The 27471-nt window shown below is 42.5% G+C and overlaps 1 protein-coding gene across 1 annotated transcript; it reads right to left on the reverse strand.

Moving 5' to 3' along the window:
- Window positions 1-873: 873 nt before the first annotated feature.
- LOC117416241 (golgin subfamily A member 7B) lies at window positions 874-27471 on the reverse strand. The gene is made up of 5 exons (XM_034027333.3): window positions 27098-27471; window positions 17767-17892; window positions 15833-15985; window positions 8034-8135; window positions 874-6024 (listed from the first exon to the last, which is right to left on the reverse strand). The coding sequence occupies exons 1-5, from the start codon at window positions 27107-27109 to the stop codon at window positions 5941-5943; spliced, it is 477 nt and encodes a 158-aa protein (XP_033883224.1). The 5' UTR covers window positions 27110-27471; the 3' UTR covers window positions 874-5940.

A 27471-nucleotide genomic window follows, 5' to 3' on the forward strand; every position in this document is an offset into this window, starting at 1 on the left:
CTGACAGATCAAGGACGGTTTAATTTCTCTTAAAACAGGGGAGCGATTTTTTACACCCTAATAAAGACACTTTTGTTTGTGTGCATGTCTCCCTATCGCTGCCATCTCACCACTGTGATTTGGCCCAGAGTTGAGCCTGGCTTCGACTGTGAAGTACCCCAGTCTGAAAGACTGCAGGTGCAGAGACTGACTTGAACTAGCTGTGGAGAGAAACAGATATAACTGGGGATTAGAGCAACAGCATTGAAGTCCATTCTCAATCAATGAGAGAGAGAGAGAGAGAGAGAGAGGAAGAGAAAGGGAGAGGTTGTTTTTGCTTTCAAAGTATTTTAAATCTAATGCTAATGGGGTCTGCAAACTATTTTCACTGCCGAGGGACTCAGTGGTATTCCTGCACTTGTTATAAGAAACTATCTGTTTTAATACTAAAGACCAGTTGGTTATATAAAAATATACTTTAGTTGTGGTACAGAAAAAGTATTTGCCAAAAATCCATCAGTATTCTGTGCTTTGGTAATCAGATAATTTATAGTATTTGAGTACAGTACTTATATGGCATGCGTCTGGAAAAATTCTTTAAATTACATTTGGCACGAGATCAAGACAAATTTTAGACTGCTGTAGTGGAATTCCAGTAAGGTGATGCAGCAACTGTACACTTTCTGTATAGGTAAGCACTGGTGTTAAGGTATAGCTAGTGGAGGCAGTGTTGGCTACTTCACAGTAAGCGCCTTACTGGCTCTTGTATCATTGCCTTATATCACCCACATGGGCAAAATCTGCATTTCCAGTCAAGGTCTTTGTCCCAGCCATGTACTTATTTATGAAATTGTATCAAATAAAACCTCAAACCAGGTCAATTAGTTATATAATTTAGTTGTGCTTTTATAATATACAGTATAATTTCCATCTGATACAAACTATCTGATAGACATTTCATCACATGTATCACATGTTTATTAGCGTCTACTATATATTATAAATATATAAATAACATATGGAATATATAAATAACATACAGAGTATTCCAATATGAATCTGTTGAATGGAATGATGGTTGTGTATAGTGATAGTGATGTAGCTACACACAAAATGAGCTATTAGAACAAATCCTCAGAGAGTTAAATATTGGGAGTGAAGAGTCTGGATTCTCCTTTCCAGTGAGCATCTGGCTACTAGAAACCTCACTAAAGAAAGGGGGGTGGTATGGAATGGATTCCATTAGAGAACACGCACCCTGACAGTGAAATCTACGGGGGAGAAAGATTCCTGAAGCTATTATAAAAGGTGAGTCATACAGGCTAAAAATAAGAGAGAATAGCCTTATCTTACATGAATCTCAATAAACACTTGTGAACTACAATCTAGATTTAACTATTCAGAATGGGCTTTATCAACACATTCCTTTAAACAGTCCTTACATTTTTTGTGAATAGGGCCCATTGTAACTTCTGTTTCTATAAGTCATTAACTTCATAGAGTTTGCATGGAATGGAAAGTTCCAGCTGTTGTGTACTGTATCGGTGCTCTTGCGGTTAATAGAATACAGTTCAAAGAAAAATTATATAATGCACACAAATATAGTGGTAGGTAAAGCCAAGAAAATATCAGGATTTATTTTTAAACATGCTCATATCGCAAACAGATGCATAGCTGTCGAAAATGTTACTGAATAAGGCTCGAAACTGTATCACAATACATTTTTTATCCCTGTTTAATAGTATATGTACAACACCAATGGGGGGGGGGATGTACAATTCTGGAGGACTTACCTGTGTGATGCTATGCTATTCATATCTGGCATAGGTAGTAATAATACAAAGTAACTTATTTACTATAAAATAAGCACATATCTAAATATCTAATCAGCCATGATGTGAACAAATAGGCATACAGTCACCAATGTCACCATACCACAGTGTTGTTTCAGTATTCAGAGTGTCCAGATCAATGAAAGCAATGTAAATAGCTTGCTTTTTTCACCCATGGAAACTGATTATTGCAAAAGGCAGAGGCAGCAATTGCATGTCTCATACACAAAGCTGTCCTGAATCGATGTGTCCTAGGGCTCTATTAAGCATATCAATTTCTCCCTTTTGAAAACATTGTTGACATCTGATTTCAAGAACTGCTTAGAACAGTCTGTCTTCCTGACATGAAGACAAGACAGAACTTACACTGACAGTTTGTGATTTTAATTTCAACAGATTGGTGTTTGTCAGTATTTTGGGATTAAAACACAACATTTATCCCCTTTTGGGAATATGCTCCTCGGATAGCTGAGTTAAAGCAGGTCATGTAGCTAACTTTCAGGCATTAAGAACACATGTCTCATTTAACAGCTATTATCTGAGACCAGGTTCTTGGGATTTATCCCTTAATTGGTGAATGTCTGTGTGCTCTGCAGACACTGTATAAACACCATTAAGAGTTGATATTCGTTCAAATGAACAGTCAAGTTATATCTAATCTTTTCTACTCCACTGGACACAAGTGCAGAGGACAGATTTTCACATGACGTTTTCTGGTGAAACCTAAATCTTAGTCTTGGCTTACAGTCTGCTTCAGCACCTGATACCTATTACCTATCCTCATCATCTATATGAACCGGTCACTACTGAAACAAAACATCAGGAGAGAAAGCGAGCAAGCGATGGAGCTCATCACAGCTTGACACCATAAACTGACTTCCTAATACAATTCAGTCTATTTACTAAAACCCTCATCTAGTTCTTCTAAAGTGGCTGTTGTTATCAACTCGCCATGACAACTTTCAACAGCCAGAAGTTACGGCATTAAAAACCTCAAAGGCAGCTTGTAGCGTTGATGATGTGCAGTATCAGCCCCCCTACCCCTGCAATGTCATTCTCCCGTTCTACAGATTAAAAGGTGAGCTCTGCCCACTTCTCAGCTCTCTCATTGTCTAACTATAGGAAGACTTGTTTTCCCCCTTCTCTCTGTGGGTTGGTACATCACTATGTGCATTAGAAATACAAAACGGATCATACTTAATTTGTACATGGTAAAGGTAGAGGGTACCCCTTGTGTCCATTTAAAATAAAGTTTGCCTTCCCATAACTGTCCTGAGATCAGCTACAAAACTGCCATAATACACTGGATTCCCACCCAACCCCTTTCTATCTCTCGGTATCGTATGCCACACTGTCACGTTTTATTTTTTTCCACTAAAACTCTGATCTTCCACCTACATTCCTCTTAGAGATTCAATCTGCCTGTCCTTATAATCCCCCACCATGTCATTTATACCGTAATACCCCCTTGCCCCACCCTCATGATTGTTTGGGGAGGGAGTCCTATGTAACATCAATACAATTCCGACTCACTTACAGCACATTCACTTCTGTACAAGAAGACTATCATGCATTTCAGTACTCATGTACAATATACACTGGCTCAGTGGCTCAGAATCCATCAGTCAGCCCCAGGCTGGGTATCCACTGGAATGAAACATGAAGGCATCGTGCGCTACTAATGTGGTGTGCAGATTAAAAAGGCCTTGAAGCCAAATGCGCAACTAATTTAATTTTATAAAATGTAAGAAGTCTGAGGAGTTAGCCAGGTGAAAGAAAATGTAAACACTCACACACAAATAAAATACAAATAAATACAAATACAAAAAACAGTGTCTGAATTTAGACATGCAAAAGGAAATTTTTTATTAGTAGTATTATGAAAAACAAAAGTTCAAATCATACAGGGAGGACATATTTCCAAATATGGTGTGGAAACTTGTGGGTGCCCTAAACTGGGAAAGCCAAATATACAAAGGATCAGGTCCTTAGGGATTCAGCCTGGTCCTGGTCCTGGTCCTAGTGTGGGCCATTTCACAGAACTTCAGTGTGGAGGGGGGATGTGCTGAAGCTGAAGGATGTTTAAAACTTGTTTACCTCCTGTGAACTGGTCCACTTTCTTCAAGAAGCTTCACTTTGCCAAGAGGGGAAGAGTTTTCTTAATAATGAATCAGCATGCACACAGGCCTACACTAGTGATAGTCCTGACATTTTAAATAAATACATACATACATACATACATACATAAATAAATAAATAATTAAATGAATAAATAAATAAATAAAGGAACAGATGAACAAATGACTACATTAGTAAATAAATACACTTAAACTCAAGGACATTAAATGAAACAAATGAAAGATGTTTCCATGGGTACACTGTCATATGACTGTCTTGAGCTGTGCCTGCCTCTAAGCACATTAACAGCATTGTTTCCAAAGTTTTAAATAAAGTGTGTCTGTAGAGGAAATCCATTAGACGACATCTATCCTTTTTTTACAATTGTTGCTACTTTTACTGCTATGGCCTTAAGTAGTGGCACAGTCGATAGTAAAGCTTCTGCAATGGCAAACTCTCTAAAACAATTATAGATGGGGATGCACAAACTAGCATGAAGGCACAAGGCAAGACTGAGTGGCTTAACAGCTTGTCAATATGAAGCCACTGATCAATAGTGACCTAAAGCCATTGTAATCTGCCGTTTTGGGGCTTGTGTGAAACTACTCCCCCTGTTCCTGGAGACAAGGGTCTACGACAAAAATTAACTTCAAAATTGGCACTTAATGGCACATTACTGGCAGTGTCTCTGAGAAGCCATGGATTGGGTGGGCACTAACACTACCCTCTCCCTGTGTCAGACAGTGGAGGGTTGAGGCACATTGGCAGAGGAAATGTACACCGCTGTTGACCATTTTGTCCGTAGATAGCTGTCAGCTCTCTCCCTCTTCCTCCGCTAAGAACCTCGGAGTCACCCTGGACGCCTGCCTCTCTTATTCCCAGCACATCTCCACTCTGGCACGCACTTGCCGATTCTTCCTAAGCAACATCCAAAGAATCCGACCCTTCCTCACCAACTACGTCACCCAGCTCCTGGTCCAGGCCTTGGTACTCTCCCGCCTAGACTACTGAAACTCCCTTCTGGCTGGCCTCCCTGCATCCGCCACCCGTCCGCTCCAGCTCATCCAGAACTCCGCTGCTCGTCTGGTGTTCTCTCTGCCTCGCTTTTCCCATGCAACTCCACTACTCTGCTCACTCCACTGGCTCCCGATCACCGCTCGCATCCAGTTCAAGACTCATGTACTAGCCTACAGATGCCTTGACCAGACTGCACCCAGCTACCTCCAGACTCTCATCTCTCCCTACACCCCCAGTCGATCTCTCCGCTCCGCCTGCACTAGACTGGCTCTACCTCCTCTACACCCCTGCCTCCAGAGCCTGCTCCTTCTCCACCCTCGTCCCGCAGTGGTGGAATGACCTTCCCACAGATGTCAGGACTGCCCAGTCCCTGACCACATTCCCGCGCCTCCTCAAGACTCACCTCTTCAGAAAGCACCTGTAGAACTCCTCTGTTTTTCCCCTGGGACACATATCACCCTTCCTTAAATGCGCTTTACTTGCTCTTATCTGCCCCCTATTTTACTGCATTTAATCCTGTACTTCAGAGTACTATAATCTGCCAAGTGTTTAATCTGTAGTATTTTGTATTTAATTATATCCTGATGTAACTATCACTGACACTTATCTGCTGCATTATTGAATTGTATTTTGTCACACTTGTACTTGCTTGAACCAAAGTCATTGTATTCATCATTGTATTTATCTTGCTCTTAATTGTATTATTACTTGCACTGTGATTCTTGAAATGTATTTGTTTACGACTGTAAGTCGCCCTGGATAAGGGCGTCTGCTAAGAAATAAATAATAATAATAATTATAATAATACAATTAAAAACAAGATTGATGTGTGCCCATGGAAACAAAGTCTATGAAAGAGTGGTGTGAGTGTGTGTGTGATGCCCTGGCTGTGACTACGCTCCCCTCAGAACCTGGTGCTCTCATGTTTCAGCATGCGGATCTTGGAGAGCCCCCCAGCACCCCGATACCCGTACCCCTGGGGCCGTTCCTCCAGTCACCGGCCGCTGCTGCTGGAGGTGGAACTGGAGCTGGAACTGGAGCCACTGCTGCCACGGTCCTCGAAGATGGAGATCTCAATCTGAAGGAGCCCCGGAGTTAAGGAAACACACACCCGAGATAGCACTGTTATCAAACACTACTGCTCACAGAGGAAAATAAAAGTTTAAACAAAATAATCACAAACACAATCAGAAAATAAATATTCCAAATCGCCTTCACTGTTCCTAGATTTAATTTATTTTAGTTTTGTTTCGTTTCATTTCTGTCATCTCCTCCGCTCTCGTTCCTCCTCTCGAACACCCACACTGAGTGCATAGAGCTGCAGGCTTATATGCAGGTGACCATCTCCCGATTAGCAACAATTAAACAATTAATTAACTCTGGAGGTGGTCACCTTCTGCACGAGGGTTTTAATGTGGATGGGGCTTCCCATCCACGCTGTAAAACAATACAAAATATATGGTTCCACCGTCACATTTATAAAACAATAACAAAAAAAGACTAAAACGTCATATTTATAAATAAATATTAATAATAATAATAATAATAATACAACAAAACAAATATAAAATAATAAATTGCACAGGGGCGTAGGTGTACCCCTTTCTATAAATAAATAATACATTTATGGCAGGGCTCTTCCCTGCCCCCTTTTCATGTGTAGGGCTCCTTGCCCAGCCACAGTCTCTTATAAACATTTACCGCAGTATTTGTGCAGTTTTCCCATGGTTATAATATGCATTTACCATAGTTTACCCTGGTTTTTGCCATGTTTATTAATATGCTTTACCAGAACTCCTATTCTTTATAATGCTTACCTATGTATTACATGTGTTAACTCTGCTTTATGGTTGTATTTTACTCCTATTTTTTAAAGTAGAAAATATTATTAAAAATTAGAGACATGTGGAAATAAACTACTGAGGGTTCAGTTTGTAAAATTGTAAAAGTGCCAGGTGTTACTCTCCTGTTACATGACCCTATGTAAGTTTAGCCCCATCCATAGATGCATATAATATACATGTGTCTCTAAATCTTCCAAGATCATCAGCCTGCACATGCTGGTACTTACATAACAAACATAATTCAATTCATAATTTAGAGGAGTAGTAATCTTCCTTCCATTCCACTATAAGATATTTTAATTTAGACGTCTGATGTCTTTAAATATGACAAGCCTCCCCACAGTGAGCAATGAATACACTTGGGATAAAAGCATGCTTTTGTCATTACCCTGACAGTTTCCTGTTACAGTAAATTGTGTTTAAATAAAATAAAGAAACAAATTCACTTGCGTTGCTTTTTAAAGTGTAGCTCCTTAAGTACCTGGGGCCCAGTCTGTGAACAGGGTTAACAACATGAGAACATCTCATCTGCTATTAGGATGGTCTCCACTTTGTGTTTACTTGTGGGTGAGTCACGAACAGGAATCATGTGGGGCTGGGCTGAGATTACTCACACTGGGGACTTGCACCGGGCACACTGATCTGGAGGAAAAGAGGTACTGTGATGTCACCGTCCCGAACAAAGAGCAGAATGGGTTTATGGGGTGCGTCTGGATATCTCTGAGCTGTGTGAAAGTGGGAGAGATGAGAGAGGCTCTTTATAAAGCTCCCAAACATTCTGTCAGTATTTCCTAAATAAAAATATATTTGTTACAGACATTGGCATCCTTCTTCAGTTTGCCAGGAAGTAAGGGTGCCTTCTAGTGAGAATGTATCTCTTTCTCCAATGCACACACGCGCATGAGGTATTGCTATAGTGATAATAAAAGCACAGTTACCATAGAAACCTAGGTTGTTACAGCGCAATAAAACCTTTTCCCGAAAAATAAAATGAACACAAAGACACATAGTGTACACTAGTCAATATTCAAAAGCCAGCTACATTAATACATGAATATGCCAAAAAAACCTGAACTAGCTCCAAAAAGTACTGAATCTCTTACAAAATATGGTAAAGAAACACATCAAGTTCTGTATATATATATATATATATATATATATATATATATATATATATATATATATATATATATACAGACACACTAAAACACACAGTACTGTTCTTTCCTCTTTGAAAGGATACAACCCTCATGCCCCTCTCAATGGGATCTGTGATGAGCAAGCCACGGGGAGCATACATCTTCTCATTCTGCTCCTGGATGTACCTGGAGATCTTCTTCAGCACCTGGAGGTACAGCCCATGACAGCAGCGTTAAATCCTCCCTGAGATAGCACAGAGCGGCTGGCAGCTGCACACTCACTCAGCAATGCACTATACCTTTCCAGGACTGTGACTGGGGCTCCAGTTACAGTGACTGTGCTCTAGTGCAATTAACATTTAAGCAGACAACGCTAGATCATTTACTGCAGCAACAATAAAACATCCCAAGCCAAAGATGATTATTATTGAAAGCCATCAGTGCAAGTAAATGTTATCTTAGTTTATTACAGTCTTGTGCAGAGAGAGACAGTGGATTAAATGGTAGGCATAGTGCTACATAAAGCCTTGGCTTTTAGCAAAGCATGTTGGGAGACTGGGGTTACCCCTCAGTCTATCACTTCTTCTACAGTATATGTTAAAGGTGTTAATGTACATGCCTAACTTATATTATAATCACATCCCAAATATTTCTTGGTTTGTCTTTTTCTGACACAAGTCATCCAAATGGCATTGGTGAATATGCCTTTAGCCGATTCTTAAGGTCTTGGAATACAGCGCTGTTGATTCAATCGTCAACAGCTCCTGAAGGGCTATTCTTAATGACCATAATTACATTTTGTATTGGTATAGTTTTGCTGCATTAACCTCAAGAATAAAATGGTTTACATTTAGGGACAATTAGGAAATAAAAGCCATGTAAAAAAAGAGTTATTTATTTGTATCAAGCCAGTGATGCTAAATCCATTAATCCAGTACTGCACGCCCCACTGAAGTGAAACTGTTTGTTCTCCAGTCCAGAAAGTTATATTTTTTATGATGAATACTAAAACATATCACGACTGAGTGAAATACATCTGAGACCTAGAAAAATACATTGCATATATCTGTTTGCATTTTTAGACAATTTGACCACCCTGCTATTTCATGGAGTGTCTCCACTTTATAACTATTCTCTGTGTCATGCTGAGATGCACCATCATTTATTATGGTAAATTTGCATAAAACCATCTGCATGCTTCTACAGTGAATCATTATGCCCTAGATGTTCTTCCATATATTTTCCCATGCTTGGTTATGCTTCACCATGCTTTACCATGTCCCTGTCCTGAACCTAATGTTGGCTTGCTTACTGAGAGAGTTTATTGCTGTAATATTCCTAATCCTGTCTGATTTTATGGGCTATAAACTGCAGAAAAGCTATCACTTCAATTGGATCCTTTTGACAAAGGATATCCATGGTTTTAGATTCTCTCTGTCCCATTTGCCTGTACTCACCCAGGACCTGTGCACTGCAAGGACCCGGCTGTACAGAGTGGACATACTTAGGGATCACTCTGCCCAGGTAACCCTAGCCAGCCCTGGGATGTGTGCCCATGCAGTGAAAGAGAAAGTCCCGGGGCGCTGAACCTTCACTCAGCAACCCGCAGTGAGAGAGGGAGAGCGGGCGTCGGGGGATGTGCAGTGTTTCTCATGCAGATACAGTTCCACCTGAAACAATAACTGCCTGTGTGGAGCAGGGGGCAGGGAGCAGCCAGGCAATGAGCTGAGGAGGCTTTGCTACGCCACGCTGCTCCACACTCCGGGGCCAGTTGGCCGCCCTGCCAACCAGCTATCTCATAATTCACCCAAAGAGAGACAGAGAGAGGGATGGAGTGCCAAGCTGCAAGAGAAATAGGTAGGGGTAGGGGGTTGTGTCCCCTCTTCCAGAAAGAGAGCAAAGCAACGTATTCTCTCCCTCCACTGAATCTCCTTCTTCCCCTCTTTTATCTCTCTCTTTTCTTTTTCTGTCAACATTCTGATGCCACATTGTGGCGGAGTGTCCCGCCCCTATTTATTATTATTTGTATTTTTGTTTGCGGCGCGGGTAAAAGCGCCGCGTCTTTTATTATTATTTAAAAACCCCGTGAGGATGCATGGCTGATCAGCTACTGATTACTTAAATAGCTGACAGTCATGCATCCTTACCAAACGCGTGCAGACTCTGGCCGGGGGATAATAAGATAATTACCAACTAGTTAATCCCTCGGCCAGAGTATATAAACCTGCAGCTCTCTGCACTTGATGTTGGGGTGTTGGAGTAGAGAGTACGGGGAGCGGAGAGAAGGAATAATATTTAAAAAAACAATTGCTAATACGTGCTGGATAATCCAGCACGGCACTTACTTGTTTGTTTATTTATTCGTTTGGCCCTCGTGCCCTTTTGTTTGTATTTTGTTTAAATATTTTGTTTGTTTATTATTAAATACGCTGAGTGCTTTTGCACTCAGTTTCACCCGCCCATCCACTGTTTTGGAGTCAGTTACTTCCTGGTCCGTGACGTCATCCACCACACCACTGCGAGCCAGACTGTCACATATGGTGTCCTGCGTGGGACAAAACAAACGCCTCCAATAGCCGGACCAGGAAAGAAAAGCTCGTTTTTTTTGTTCGTTTTTTTTTCCAAAGTGTTTTTGTGTGTTTTTTGGGGGAAAAAAAAAAAAAAAAAGAAAATATGGGAAGAAGCGGACGGAGGAAGCAGCAGCTACAGCAGCGTGGGGCCGGTCGCAGGTCCCACTGTAGCTCAACCATGCTGGACGTCTGCCCCACCTGCTTGAAAGGTGAGGAGTGGTGCTTCGCTGTTGGGGAGGTGGGTCACATAGCACCCGACCAACCCCCTCCATGGCAGGAGAAAGAGGAGCCAGAGCGTCCAGTGAGGGAGGACCTGCATCCTCCAAAGAGGACGAATGCACTCTCCTCTGAGGGAGTCTGGGACTGGCTGGTGGAGCCGGGGAGGGATTATGAGGAAGCCCTCCCTGCAGTGATCAACCTCCTGTGGGCAAGAGATGGGGAGCGCTGGGAGGCCTGGGAACAGCAACACCACCCAGCTTCCCTCCCAGACATCGCAGCCATGGTGTTCAACTACCTGGCTGCGGATATGGGAGAGACCCTGCTGCTGCCATCTCCAGCACAAAAGGGAGAGGAGCCATCGCTGCCGTCTCCAGCGCCAGAGGGAGAGGAGCCATCGCTGCCGTCTCCAGCGCCAGAGGGAGAGGAGCCATCGCTGCCGTCTCCAGCGCCAGAGGGAGAGGAGCCATCGCTGCCGTCTCCAGCGCCAGAGGGAGAGGAGCCATCGCTGCCGTCTCCAGCGCCAGAGGGAGAGGAGCCATCGCTGCCGTCTCCAGCGCCAGAGGGAGAGGAGCCATCGCTGCCGTCTCCAGCGCCAGAGGGAGAGGAGCCATCGCTGCCGTCTCCAGCGCCAGAGGGAGAGGAGCCATCGCTGCCGTCTCCAGCATCAGAGGGAGAGGAGCCATCGCTGCCGTCTCCAGCATCAGAGGGAGAGGAGCCATCGCTACCGTCTCCAGCATCAGAGGGAGAGGAGCCATCGCTACCGTCTCCACCAGCAGAGGGAGAATGCCTGCTGGTTTCGCCTCCACAGCCCGAGTGGGAGGAGCCCGAACGTCCTACGCCCGAGTGGGAGGAGCCCGAACGTCCTACGCCCGAGTGGGAGGAGCCCGAACGTCCTACGCCCGAGTGGGAGGAGCCCGAACGTCCTACGCCCAAGAGGGGGGAGTCGGTGCGTCCACAGCCCAAGAGGGAGGAGTCGGTGCGTCCACAGCCCAAGAGGGAGGAGTCGGTGCGTCCACAGCCCAAAGAGGGGGGAGTCGGTGCGTCCATAGCCCAAGAGGTGGAAGTCTGCGCTTCCACAGCCTTAGGACCCAAGCTGCAGTCCCAAGAGCCAGAAGGGGAGGAGTTACAGGCTCAACCCCCTGAATTTTTCTGGGGGGGAGAAGGGCAGGATGCTGGTGTTCCCCAGCAGCCTCTATTTATGCTGCTGAAGGGAGCACGGCACACACCAGCCCAGCCGCCACAGCAGAGGGAGCCAGCACCGCCACAGCCTCCCTCTGAGTGGCCAGCATCCGCCCCATCGCCTCTGCCTCCACCACCACCAGGAGCAGAGCAGCAGGAGCTGCCTCTGTCTCCACCACCACCAGGAGCAGAGCAGCAGGAGCTGCTTCTGTCTCCACCATCACCAGGAGCAGAGCAGCAAGAGCTGCCTCTGCCTCCGCCACCTCCACCAGCAGAGGGTGAATGCCTGCTGGTTCCACATCCACCGTCGTGGGAGGACTGCTTGCCCCTCCCACCTCCACCAGCAGAGGGTGAATGCCTGCTGGTTCCGCCTCCACCGTCGTGGGAGGACTGCTTGCCCCTCCCACCTCCACCAGCAGAGGGTGAATGCCTGCTGGTTCTGCCTCAACCGTCGTGGGAGGACTGCTTGCCCCTCCCACCTCCACCAGCAGAGGGTGAATACCTGCTGGTTCCGCCTCAGCCGCCGTGGGAGGACTGCTTGCCACTCCCAGCTCCACCAGCAGAGGGTAAATACCTGCTGGTTCCGTCTCAGCCGCTGTGGGAGGACTGCTTTCCCCTCCCACCATCGCCATTGCCTGGGGATGGCTGTTCTGCATCGCCTGGGGCTGCCTTTTGTTCTCCACAGGACACAGGGTACGAGGGAGAAGTGGAGCTCCCGCTGCCGCCTCCATGGCCAGGGGCTCCCCTCCCGAGTTCGCCTTCCGGGGGTCCGCTGCTGCTGCCGTCGCCTTCCGAGGGTCCGCTGCTGCTGCCGTCGCCTTCCGAGGGTCCGCTGCTGCTGCCGTCGCCTTCCGAGGGTCCGCTGCTGCTGCCGTCGCCTTCCGAGGGTCCGCTGCTGCTGCCGTCGCCTGGGGTCGCCAGGGATCCTGCTTCGCCTGGGGTCGTCGAGGGTCCGTCTTCGCCTAGGGTCACCGGGGATCCTGCTTCGCCTGGGGTCGTCGAGGGTCCGGCTTTGCCTGGGGTCGCCAGGGATCCTGCTTCGCCTGGGGTCGTCGAGGGTCCGGCTTCACCTGGGGTCGCCAGGGATCCTGCTTCGCCTGGGGTCGCTACACAATGGCCGGAGCTCCATGGAGGGGAACTGCCGGCCATGAGGAAGGGGGGAGAGGTCAGGAGACCAGCTCCCCCAGCCGCACTTTCGCGGCAGGATAGAGTGTGGCGGGAGCCCCGGAAGAGGGAGCTGCCGGCCACGAAGAATGGGGGGGTGCCAGAGATTCCACCATGGCCACCTCCCAGAAGTAACTTGCTTCCCCCTCTTCCGGGACTTTAAGACTGAGGGGGGAGGTGGCCGTTGGGGCCATGTGTGCTGCGCACAAGGGGGGGCATGTGTGGCGGAGTGTCCCGCCCCTATTTATTATTATTTGTATTTTTGTTTGCGGCGCGGGTAAAAGCGCCGCGTCTTTTATTATTATTTAAAAACCCCGTGAGGATGCATGGCTGATCAGCTACTGATTACTTAAATAGCTGACAGTCATGCATCCTTACCAAACGCGTGCAGACTCTGGCCGGGGGATAATAAGATAATTACCAACTAGTTAATCCCTCGGCCAGAGTATATAAACCTGCAGCTCTCTGCACTTGATGTTGGGGTGTTGGAGTAGAGAGTACGGGGAGCGGAGAGAAGGAATAATATTTAAAAAAACAATTGCTAATACGTGCTGGATAATCCAGCACGGCACTTACTTGTTTGTTTATTTATTCGTTTGGCCCTCGTGCCCTTTTGTTTGTATTTTGTTTAAATATTTTGTTTGTTTATTATTAAATACGCTGAGTGCTTTTGCACTCAGTTTCACCCGCCCATCCACTGTTTTGGAGTCAGTTACTTCCTGGTCCGTGATGTCATCCACCACACCACTGCGAGCCAGACTGTCACACACATGCAGCATGTTTTCCTGTGTTACAGCTAACATGGCCCCATCTGATCTCATATAGGGCCATATGTTCAAAGCATTTACTGCAGTCTTTAATTAAATCCTATTATCTTTTGAAAACACCTGCTAATTTTACAAAACTAGGACCAAACAACTACTGCATGTTATATATTTAAAGTCCTCTTAAGCACTCTCAATGTGTTTTCTTTTTCACTTTGTTATATTAATATGTTTTTTTCTCATTAAAAAAATAGGAGTTAATTAAAGAAATGAGGAAATGCTTTGAAAATATGACCCATATTGCTGTACTGGAATCAAAGAACATGAATGTATGGCTCAGGGTTATTACACAGGAAGAGAACTCTAAACTTGTGGCAGAGCATTTTAAGTTTGATCAGTAAAATATCAACAACAAAACAATAAAGTACTTTTGAGAACATTGTTATTTTTACGAGAGGTTAGAACACGTTGAATGCCTTGGTTTACAGTGTATTACCGTAAAAACCGTCGAATAAGTCGATTTTCTAGGTGGGGCCCATAAAAAGGGGGGAGCGACTAATACACTGGTGTGGCATATACACCAGTGTGTCTAATATTAAACTACTGTACCAGTGCCATGATGGAACAAGTACAGCCATGGTTGTGTCTCACACTAACCTAACTGCCAACAACCCAATTTATTTGTTGTTTTAATTTCTTACTCTCAATACTCTTAGTCATTTTGAATGTTAAACACAAGCTTTCAGACTCTTAACTGACCTCCACTCGAAAACATCACAGCTATACTGCTTCTTTAGGTGTTAACACAATAGCTGTCAGTCTCTATGAATTTCCTTATTCTCACCCTCCCGAGCCATTGATCTGTCAACATTCAAACTGAACCCGCCCCTGGGATCCATACCAAACAGCTATCGGTTAGAAATCAGAATAGTATTTTCATGTCTTCTGTTCATTGTAACGGCAATGCTATAATAATGCAGGTGACTTTGAGACTGGATAAAGTAGAACAGTAAAAAAAAAAATGAAAATGCTTCTCAAGAGGTTTTAAATTGCATGTTTTCTGAAATACATGTTAAACGTATTGCTGAAAAAACAATATGTGACTGCTGACGAAACAGAGACGAACTTAAAATGGCCAAAGAAAAACAAGCCGATAGAGAATGAAAGTGTTTATGGCCCAATGTAGAAAACATTTTGTTTGAATGGAGTACTTTGAATGACTTTAATACATACTGTAACTTGTTCTTCATGTCAGTGCAATGCAATGGTACACTTGTAAAGTATGTGTATGGTTATGGTTCTGATCAACAAAACAAAATGAATGTATTTGTACAGCTGGAAATTGAATGCAATTGTACTGCACCGTATGCAACACTAAAAAGTTTTGTTTGCTGGTTATTAAACGGTGCTCTGTTTTATTTATTTATTTTTATTATTATTATTTTTTTAATTGATGAAGCAACACTGTTTAATATTTTTCTTTTAAATCTGAATTAATACAACCAATTTGTAGAAGTAGCAGGAACTATTGCCTAATATGGTTTTGGAAAGAAATGTTCAGTGAAACAAAGAAGATACGTTCTTGAACTTGTTTGGGTACTTGGTAAGCTCAAATAAAATACCGGTAGTTTAATACAGATGTGATGCGCGATGCATAACTTGATTTTACGCTCTGTTAATAATTACTTTTTAAATTTTGAAAAACAAATAGTTCCTAGCAGTTTAACTAAAAACAAAAAACAACACTATAAAATATATTAATGGAATAAAATGTTGTAAACAACAGTTATTTCGAAACTAAACCTGTGTATCTTTATTTATTTATCTGTGTTGAGCATGTAGGGAAAAAAAAAATCAATTGTAAAAAAAAAAGTATTTTAAACACAAAAAAGGTGTTTTCCTAAAATTGAAGTCTCAGAAAGGGGGGAGTGACTTTTGTGCCAGTGCAACCTATAAAACGATTTTCACGGTAAGTAAGGGAGCCTCACCACAACTGCAGGGCCTCACCTTCTCGTAACGTGTCTCCATGCACATAAAGATGATATAGGCCGTGGCACAGGCCAGACAGCCCTCTAGGTATGACTGACCCCCAATCTTCTCGGCCTCTGCATAGTAGTTGTTGAGAGTCTTCACTGTGTCCTCGAAGAGCTGCCTCTCAATCTGTCAGGGACAGCCAAAGGGAACACTTTACAATATGCAGGAGGCATTTGAATAGAATTGGGTCCAGCAAGTGCAAAAGCAAACTGCCTAAGCAATTTCTTGTTAGCTCAATACCGCTGTTTTGTTTTTATTCAAATTTGCTTTTGTCTTATGCTTCAAAGTACAGTAGTAGTTAATAAAACAGTATTTTCTATTAATTTCCAATAAAGTAATTACTCAATCACAATCAATTCCAGTTTTATTCCAACCCTTGTTTTTATGAATTGCCACATTGTAAGTGTTACATTCAATGTATGAATGAAACACAATAGGAATTTTGGAAGAGGAAAAACCTCTGGGATATTCTAATCTATATTATAAGTCACATCCCTCTTGGAACCTATTAGCAGTAAAACTACGCTTTTAGATCTCATGCTCAGAATGTCAATGACAAAAAAAGTTTATTTTATCTTGTACTCGGGGGCCTGATACAGCAAAGAGTGCGTGAGAAATACACTCTCAACTTGATAAGATTAAAAGATCATGAAACAACCTGGTTTGTATTATTTATCTGTATTTCCCTTGTTTCTTTCCAAACCCCTCAATTATTTAAATAATTAGGTGCTTGACACTTATTGTAGTGTGCAGTGCTAGGTTATTAATATTACAGCAGATTTCATAAAACTCTATAGCACTCCAAGGCAAACCACTTGAAGTGGATGATTTAATAAGTATCTCTGAACCTAATTCTGAGCATTCCAGCACGACCACAATAACTTAACAAATCAGTAACTGCTACCCAGCACTGCTACTGTAAGCGTGCGCCTTAATAATGAGCACTACAGCACTCCAATGTCAGCTCTCCAGCACTGTAATCCTGCATTTTAAACTTTAAATATGTCTAGCTTGTCTGCCTGTGTCCGTTTAGGATGTTTTAATTAGCCAGTAAGATTCCCTGGGTCAGTGTATGTTTTTCAGATTAGACATGATGGTATTGCCAAACTCTAGAAATGCCATAGGGTGAAGTAGTGTAAGGTACTGCACACAGGCAATAAAAATGTCCATTATAAATAACATATGGGAGACACTGAAATTGAAGAAGGAATCTATGAAAAAGATCTAGGAGTTTATGTTGACTCAGAAATGTCTTCATCTAGATAATGTGGAGAAGCTATAAAAAAAAACGGCCAACAAAATGCTCAGATATATAGTGAAAAGTGTTGAATTTAAATCAAGGGAGGTAATGTTAAAACTTTACAATGCTTTATTAAGACCTCTAGAATATTGTGTTCAGTTCTGGTCACCTAACTGCAAAAAGGATATTGCTGCTCTAGAAAGAGTGCAAAGGATGACCAGAATTATTCCAGGTTTAAAAGGCATGTTGTATGCAGACACGCTAAAAGAATTGAATCTATTCAGTCTTGAACAAAGAAGACTACGTGGCGATCTGATTCAAGCATTCAAAATTCTAAAAGGTATTGACAATGTCGACCCAGGGGACTTTTTTGACCTGAAAAAAGATGTTGTTGAAGCTGACACCCTGGGATCCTTCAAGAAGCTGCTTGATGCGATTCTGGGATCAATAAGCTACTAACAACCAAACGAGCAAGATGGGTCGAATGGCCCCCTCTCGTTTGTAACCTTTCTTATGTTCTTATGTCAAAAAGTGTATGATCCTGAAGTAAATTAAGCAAGTCTATGGAAAATAACGGAGAAAACAAAGAAAACATGTACATTAAATAAATAAAGGAGAACCGCAAACCCTTCTATCCCACTTCAGTAAAGTAAGAGTGTGCTCTCACGCGGCTGTCGAGCTCGGCTGGGAACTTGGTCTGGAACTGGCAGGTGGTGCCCTCAGTATAGTCCCTCTGAATGAACACTTTGGTGGCCAGCGAGGCGCTCCGTCGCAGCTCCTGCAGGTTGTGAAACTGTGGAGAGAAATGGCAAATGAAGATCTCCCTCTGTGTAGATCCTCCCACTGAGTAGATGTACTCTGGGCACCAGTCTTACTCTAATCACATGTAATACATTAAGACATAAATCATCAGAGGAAGACATTTAGAGAGGTTGTGTTTATTTCATATCAGTGAGAGCGTTTAAACTAGATTGGGCACTGTAGCAGGGCGAGATCTGTGCCGGCTATCGGGCACATGCATGCGCATGCGGGGGGGGGGGGGCGGGTTGTTCAAAAGCCCTGGAGGACCTGCCTGCCAATCATGGCACTGACACAGAGAGGTTGGGTGAGGGGTGTGTCACCTGGCACTCTCTGAGTGGTCAGGAGGCGGGTCTTGGGGGGGATGATCGACCAATAAAAGTAACGTGCAGTGGTTCCTTCTTTCTTGCCCTTCTAGGAGAAAACACAGCAGGAGCTCTGCTCGGAGACCTGGAGTAACTCAAAGAACACTAGTGTCAGGAGTGAAACCAAAGACCAAATCAAGGTGGCTGGCTTGCTGAGGCTACAGAGAATGGCAGAAGGAAAAGGGCAAGCATGCACAGTGGAGAAAGACAGTCACAGTAATTATACATTTCACGTACCCATACTGTAGAAGGACAGTCTCTGGGACGTTTCTACTTTAGCACAGGGGAAACTTGGGCAACCCTGTTATAGTATAGTGAGGGTAGAACAGATTGTCATTCTGGCACATCGCAGAATAGTGGAGGCTGCGAGACACTGCTGGTAGCAGAATTTTCATTTGTAGTTTTATTTACAGTGTTTGTTTTCTTGTGTTATTTTCTCCTTTGGATTTTGATTATTATTCCCTAAAAGAAACTGTCTCCACAAGCGTGAGAGGAATACCATTGCTGGTAAACCTCCCAGGTAAATTCCTGGTGCCACCCCACTAGGGTAAAATAAACAAATAAATCTTGTGCACCTGTGCGGCGTTTCAAAGATCTGACTGTCTCCCGTGTATTTAGTGAACTCCCCACACCCTCCCACAGGCACCTATTGTAGTAACATTATCAAAAGTATCCAAAAGACAAGCTTGACAGTTTCCTAGCAGAAGGAGACAATGCACACATTTTTGATCATGAAATAATAATTTATTATGTACTTTAGACTTTTTTTGAATGGGAGACCAGAAAAAAATCAGAACAGCAGTGACTTCTGTGAAAGACATACATCTGACTTTTGTCAAAACTCCTCAACAAAGGCATTTTAGATGTATTCATCACATCAGTTCTAAAACTCAGTCTAGTCATAACTGTGACCTCACTGCCTTTGAAGAAAAAACTATTAATTGCCCTTGGGGTGTGTTACCCTCATTGACTCCATTATTAATAATACTTTTAAGAGAAATCAGGCTGGGTTTAATTCACACTGCCTTGAGTTTAATACATCTGGAATCTGGTAATGGGTTAATGACCTGTCTCATTGAAGCCTTCCTTTAAAATCCTAGGTGATCAGAGAATTTCTCAAAAAAATATTTCCTTGGCACTGATTACATTGGGAATAGGTTCTCTCAATATGATGGAGAGAAGAAACATACCATTTCAATAATATAAACTCTTTAGCTGGAAGTCCCATGGAGGAGGAGTGACAGACTTTGGACTTGAAGAAACCAACATGATTCTGCAGTTTATGTGGTCAAGTTTGAATGCTGAATCAGCACGTCGCTTTAGTAATACATGGCAACTTGTCAGGGCAAAAACACAAAGAAACTCAAGTTCTCTCTACACAATGCATAACCTCATGGGTTTCTTAGGAATATGGAGGTACTAAAGGAGCAGGGATTCTGTCTGTTTCTGCTTTGTGTTAATGTCCAAATGAGGTTCCCTGGAAGACCCTCTCTCATGGTAATTCCAGTAGAACAACAGTGACAGATGAGCTGCTGATGGCTACCACCTTGCCTGCCTCTCCCTCATCCCTCATCCCCAGGCTCACTGGCTGTGCTTGAGGAGTCATCAGCTCCTCTAGGCCAGTTGCAGCTTGATTGCTTATTTATTTATTTCACCAGGTCAAACTTTGATGGCATCACTGGCTAAAACAAACTCCTTTCCCGGCTCCAATGATTCAACTATAAGCCAGCCGGTAGAGCACATTTTTTTAAAATGCATGTCTTGATCTTTCCCTAGAAAAGATAAACCACAAAGTAAGGCAGAATCCTTGAATAATCTACAGTGTTTCTGTGTTGTTGGGCACAGAACTGTGGATAACATAGCACCACCAATGTAAACATTTCAAGTTGTCCATGCTAAGCATTTCTGTCTTTTATTTAACTTTTAATTGGTACAATTAAATGGTTTACTTTTCCGCCTAAAAAGCCTAAATACAAAGAAGGATGTCATGGAAATGATCCACCCCTCTCACTAATATATACAGTATATATATATATGGAACCAATCCCATCCCATAGAATTCTGATATTAGCAACTGTACGCCGCTTATTGACAACTTTATTACTAGTTGCCAGTGCTACAGAGCACACTTGCATGATTTATGCACATACTTCATGCAGCTTTTATAACACACTGACTTCACAACTGCGTATTTCTGGGGAACTGAGGCAGAATCGTAGCTTTGAAACTGGCTACAAAGCTGCACGCAGAATTGAGATGGATTTACAACAGGAGGTGGTACATTGTAAAAAGCAGACAACATTGGACAATTTCTTATTTTAAAATTATGTTCTTTAGAATTGATTGTAAGCACATGTGGCAGAGACAGAATGAGAGGTTGCAGTGTAAAGGGAACAGAGTGCCCGAGACTGGATGGCCTGACCATTCATTCCCAGGGTTAGGTGGAAGTCGGCCATCTAGAAAGGGGGCACATTAATTGCTCCAGAGGAAAAGCGATGTGGCAACCGCAGATTGGAGGAGAGACGACTGCACTTGCTAACCAAGGGGGCATGACTGACGGTACAAATAGGGGACGTGGCTAGGTGATCTGTTCCTTTGTTTATGGTTAAGAGAGAACCACTGAAGGACAAATGTAAAATAACCGTGAGTGTTTAGTGTTTGTTTGTTTTGTCGAGTCTGTTTGTTATTTATTAGACGGCTAACACGATCCGGAGCTGTCGCTTAAGGCCAGCACAAACCCGGACAACACTGCACCATTGTTCACGGATAAATTGTATATTCACCACTTGCACGTTAGCACTTACTGTGGACTTGTGATCATGATGTCACACAAACCCTAGGTGGAATTATTTTCCTGTAACTCAGTGAAGCCCATCTATTATTCTCTCTATCTATATCTATATCAATATCTATATCCTCCCACGGTTGTGGAGACTGTGTATATATATATATATATATATATATATATATATATATATATATATATATATATATATGTAAAACTGCTGTGTACCAAAAGGTGCAAAATCAAAAAGAAAAAGGTAATGTACAGTACTGTGCAAAAGTTTTAGGCAGGTGTGAAAAAATGCTGTAAAGTAAGAATGCTTTCAAAAATAGACATGTTAATAGATTATATTTATCAATTAACTAAATGCAAAGTGAGTGAACAGAAGAAAAATCTGAATCAAATCCATATTTGGTGTGACCACCCTTTGCCTTCAAAACAGCATCAATTCTTCCAGGTACACTTGCACACAGTTTTTGAAGGAACTCGGCAGGTAGGTTGGCCCAAACATCTTGGAGAACTAACCACAGTTCTTCTGTGGATTTAGGCAGCCTCAGTTGCTTCTCTCTCTTCATGTAATCCCAGACAGACTCGATGATGTTGAGATTAGGGCTCTGTGGGGGCCATACCATCACTTCCAGGACTCCTAACTGAAACAGAAACAGCTGTGTAGGAGGAATAAAACTGGGTGAAGAACAGCCAAACTCAGCTAACAAGGTGAGGCTGCTGAAGACAGTTTACTGTCAAAAGTCATACACCATGGCAAGACTGAGCACAGCAACAAGACACAAGGTAGTTATACTGCATCAGCAAGGTCTCTCCCAGGCAGAAATTTCAAGGCAGACAGGGGTTTCCAGATGTGCTGTCCATGCTCTTTTGAAGAAGCACAAAGAAACGGGCAACGTTGAGGACCGTAGACGCAGTGGTCGGCCAAGGAAACTTACTGCAGCAGATGAAAGACACATCATGCTTACTTCCCTTCGCAATCGGAAGATGTCCAGCAGTGCCATCAGCTCAGAATTGGCAGAAAACAGTGGGACCCTGGTACACCCATCTACTGTCTGGAGAAGTCTGGTCAGAAGTGGCCTTCATGGAAGACTTGCGGCCAAAAAGCCATACCTCCGACGTGGAAACAAGGCCAAGCGACTCAACTATGCACGAAAACACAGAAACTGGGGTGCAGAAAAATGGCAGCAGGTGCTCTGGACTGATGAGTCAAAATTTGAAATATTTGGCTGTAGCAGAAGGCAGTTTGTTCGCCGAAGGGCTGGAGAGCGGTACACGGATGAGTGTCTGCAGGCAACAGTGAAGCATGGTGGAGGTTCCTTGCAAGTTTGGGGCTGCATTTCTGCAAATGGAGTTGGGGATTTGGTCAGAATTAATGGTCTCCTCAATGCTGAGAAGTACAGGCAGATACTTATCCATCATGCAATACCATCAGGGAGGCATCTGATTGGCCCCAAATGTATTCTGCAGCATGACAACGACCCCAAACATACAGCGAAAGTCATTAAGAACTATCTTCAGCGTAAAGAAGAACAAGGAGTCCTGGAAGTGATGGTATGGCCCCCACAGAGCCCTAATCTCAACATCATCGAGTCTGTCTGGGATTACATGAAGAGAGAGAAGCAACTGAGGCTGCCTAAATCCACAGAAGAACTGTGGTTAGTTCTCCAAGATGTTTGGGCCAACCTACCTGCCGAGTTCCTTCAAAAACTGTGTGCAAGTGTACCTGGAAGAATTGATGCTGTTTTGAAGGCAAAGGGTGGTCACACCAAATATTGATTTGATGTAGATTTTTCTTCTGTTCACTTTGCATTTTGTTAATTGATAAATATAAACTATTAACATGTCTATTTTTGAAAGCATTCTTACTTTACAGCATTTTTTCACACCTGCTAAAACTTTTGCACAGTACTGTAGGTATACAAAAATGTGAATAATTGAAAAAAATTAAATCACGTTTTGGACTACAAATTGGTAAGACAAATTGTTTTTAACAGCTTGTTTACACACTGCATTTTCCATCCAGCTGAAGAGGGACTTGTAGTCCGAAACGTCCTGATATAATACATTTTTGATCAATTATTCACATTTCTGTGTACCTACATTACCTTACATCTCAGTCCTTCTTATTCACTCCCCCTCCACCCCCCCCTTTCGCTCTGTCTCTCATTTCAATTGAAAATAGTTTATTGGCATGACATGTTTTCCAGTTTTGCCAAACCAATTACAGCTTACAGGTATACACATTGTGACACACAGCATACGCAGCACCTGTGCACACTCAGCTATAGAAACAGCCTTTCTCACTATTGTAGCCTGGCAGGGGGATGCCTGTGAGGTGAGGAAGTCATAGGTTTGATCCCCATTTCTTCCACCAATTGTAAATATAATTCAAAGACTTGAGCATGAAAATCACCTGTCTTATAAAATACAACATGTAATATCTATAATGCCGGAAACAGTTTGACTCTCAATCCACGAATATGCTCTTCAAAAACTATTTGAAATAAATGACATAAAGTGGTCCCTGTATTAAGAGCTGATACCATGCAAAAGACCTGCACCATGCAACTGCTGCCGGAAATCAAAGACTTCTGTGTCATACATCTTTAAGGATTTGGAAAGAATGAATTCAGGTAGGTATCTACCAGCCAAGAGTCAGAAAGGGTGAAAGTGAAATATTTAAAATGTGTATTGAGGATGTTTATTAAGTCCACAGGCACAGCTGACCAGATCTCATATGATGCAAGTGCTCAGGAGAAAACACCATATACCAAAAGAGAAATGCTGTATTCTACTAGGAATGGAAATTATTGCTAAAACTTGGCCAAAAAATAAAGGATGTATATCACAGCACATATCGCATGTTGTCAATCAGCTGCTAAACCAACTGGAAATGCCTTCACAAAAATAAATAAATGCAGCTGCTGAGGAAAATTCTCCTTTTATCAGTGTTTAACATGTGGTGATAATCAGACCAACAGCATCAAGCAGCCCCTAGGCAGCACAGTAAAGCAGACGATGTTCAAAAGCAATGAAACGAAGCACAGGGAGATAAAGGAAAATGGAGATTGAGCTAAAAGGAAAATCAACCGTTATTGTAGGAGGCAAAAAAAAAGAAAAAAAACCTTGGTAAAAATATTCTTTGCTTGTGGATATCTGTACAGAAAGGATAATACTGTAAACAATATAAAAACCCCTTCAGTCACAATTTTTCAATGTAATTTTTTTAAATGTAAAACTGTTTGTGTGAACTCTATGGCATTAGAGAAGTTGCCCTGCCAAAACTTTGAAAAAATCATTATGCATGATAAAATAGATACATAGATAGGAAACTTAACATGGTACAATTCTACACGCAGTGACTGAAGGGGATATATGAAGTTGATGTGCCTACAAATACCTCCACTGTTTTCCTACACACACACCTTTGAAAAAAGATACATTGACCATATTGAAATTGTGTGCAGCTGCTCTAATATATAATTACATGTCTACTATAGTGGACAGTTTTATCACACACAGATCTCTGCATGCAATGCTTGTAGCACACACTTACTGCAGCTGCAACTAGATTTATTTACCATTACATTTCACAATATGCAACAGAAATATAGAGGAGAATGGCCTTTACCAACAATACCCAAGATACTTTATACAATTTCTCCTCCAAAGCAACTATTTCTAGTTCAAAGCTTGGAAGATGGAAATGATTACTGTAAACTGTGGGGGCAATGAGAAAGTACTTGAGCATGGCAACAGCGATGAAAATTCAGTGCTGTACTAGTTTTTGAGGCTTTTCAGATTTAGTCATAAAAATAGCTTGCAGCTGCAACCTTCACTTCATTATGAAGAAAGAAAAATAATTAGTGCTTAGTAGCAGTATGACAATGTCTAAAAATAACCCAGTTCTTTAGCTGTGTTACAGAAAACACGATGTTCAGCAATTGATCAACTGTTGTCTGGGTTTTTTGGAGTTGTATATATCACCGCGAAGCCTTCCAAACAGCATGTGCATTGCACAGATGTTTAAACCTCTGTCCCCTATCTGTACAATGAGGAGAAAACAGAATTAGAGAAAGGAGCTAAAAAATGAATCTTGTGGCAAATGGTAAAGAGGTATTATCATAGGAAAAATAGGTAAACATAGTATGACATAGCAAAGGTTATATGTTAATTATGTGATAAACAGCATCTTGGTATAAACTGGGACTATATTCTTAAATCAGACACACTACAGCAGGACAAGATGTAAAAGATCAATCCACTTGCTTGGCTTGCTATGGCTAATCACTCTGTGAGAAGACCCGACAGACTCACTCCTCCTTCTGAGAATCACAACATAACTGCAGAGCAGAAACAAGCACCTTTATTATTAACTTTCATCTATTTGCTGTCTTTAATCCAACAAAGCATTTCAGAATGGTTTAATAAAGTGCTTAAATCAAAGCACAGTGAAGAGTAAAAGCCCTACAGTGGAGAGCGGTGTGATACCAACTCTCCTACCTCCAGTGGGACTTGCCCTAATAGCAGCAATAGCCATTCTTTAGAAGAGTCAGCCAATGGCCCCGCAGCGCTTGCAGTAGAGAAGAATCTAGAGACCACCAGCAATATAGACACATTACGAACTGAGTGACCTGAAAACAAAAGCCATTGCCTTTCCTACTAGGAGTTGCATTTATTAAGTTATGTATTTACATTTGGCACAATGTTATGCGCACATTCACAATAAAGGTTATTTGTCAGCCATGAGATACCTTTTGATAATGCAATAATATGGAAATTCAAACTGACTGTGACTTGAATTTTTAACCTATAATGTGAGAAGGAACAGAGTTAAGTTTAGGTGTATTAACAAAAACCCTTTGTCACATAAAAGCTTGACAAAGCATGACAAATTTCCCAGACAGCTATTTTGCATTGGTAATTAATGAATAATATCTGTGGTACTACTGCCCACAAATCATGACACAAACAAATCATTTGCATGTATGTGATGATGGAATGATAATATATTCAAGGATACCAAGTTGGAGGGTGCACAGCCTATTTCTTTCAGATTTCTTCTAGAAATGCATTAGCTAGGATAGTGTGAGGATGTAGGAAGGACGTTCTTAGCCCTGGCCCTTTAGCACTGTATAGTACCTAGAGAGATGCAATCCCCTTCTGCAAATCCAGAAACAATGACGCTATGACCGCACTAAGAGCTTCTGTCCAGGGTGCTGACTTCCGCACCTACAGTATTACAAACCAATATTCAATCGCTCTGCTGTATCCTGGGGACAGACAGACAGGCAAACAGCTGCAGTCCACACTCCGCAGTACCGACAGTCTCTTATAATAATCCACCAAGATATTAGAGAATACTATTGCTATTATGATAAGAAAAGCGTTCCATATGTTTTTCATAGTGCAAAACACACGCTCTAAATCTATGTTCAATTTGAACACTACACTGCTGAGTATACGATACCGTTATCATTTAATAGTATCCCAAACTTGTTTACTTCTGTCTATTTGACCAAAGCTGTGTCTCCTAAATCACTGTTTATAAAATACCTATGTGTTTGAAAATCATGTATTTTACGAAAGACCAAATAGCCTTAATCTAAAATAACCAGTGCCGCAATTTACTAGACGAGCACACATACAAACCAGTCGGAACAAAAATACGATGCTGTTGTATTTAAATTATTGTGTGTTAAACATATCTAATGATTTCGAGCACGTCTAAACAATGTTGCCCTCCCGGACATGCAGTTATCAGCCACTCCCGACTCCGAGAAGCGAGAGCGGGCCCGCTAGCTCCTTTGTTCCGGCTGAGCTGTGGGGCAGGTGCAGTTATTGCTACCGAGTCTACTCTCCTTGAATCAGCTGTCCTCTGTTGCAGCAGCTTACATCTAGTCGTTATTTATTGTTTAAATTTAAAAGGGAAGGGATATTCTGATCAAACAATTACACCCACTCCCTATACAAATAAAATACCGAGGTGGCATAGCCTTTTCAGAGACAGATTTCTATCAATGAAGCTATCCGTTCCTTACCTCTGTCGCCATGTTGCCATAGACTGTACAGGATCTGTCCCGGTGCTGAAATCTCTAACACAAGATGTAATGGGGCAATGCGCTGAAGCTTCGCGGGAGGGAGGGACGACCTGGCGGGGGTGGGGTAGCAGATGCTGCCGCGGGCTTAACCATCACATTCGGTTGATTTTACAGTAGAGACGTTTATCTGCTGAGAGAATGGTGCATTAGAAAAACTGCTGTAACGGAACTAGGTGTATTAGTGGTTAAAGAAAAGGGCTTGTAATCAGGAGATCCCCGGTTCAAATCCCACCTCAGCCACTGACTCATTGTGTGACCCTGAGCAAGTCACTTAACCTCCTTGTGCTCCGTCTTTCGAGTGAGATGTAATTGTA

Source organism: Acipenser ruthenus, chromosome 7 (assembly GCF_902713425.1).
Source record: "Acipenser ruthenus chromosome 7, fAciRut3.2 maternal haplotype, whole genome shotgun sequence".
Lineage (NCBI taxonomy): Eukaryota > Metazoa > Chordata > Actinopteri > Acipenseriformes > Acipenseridae > Acipenser > Acipenser ruthenus.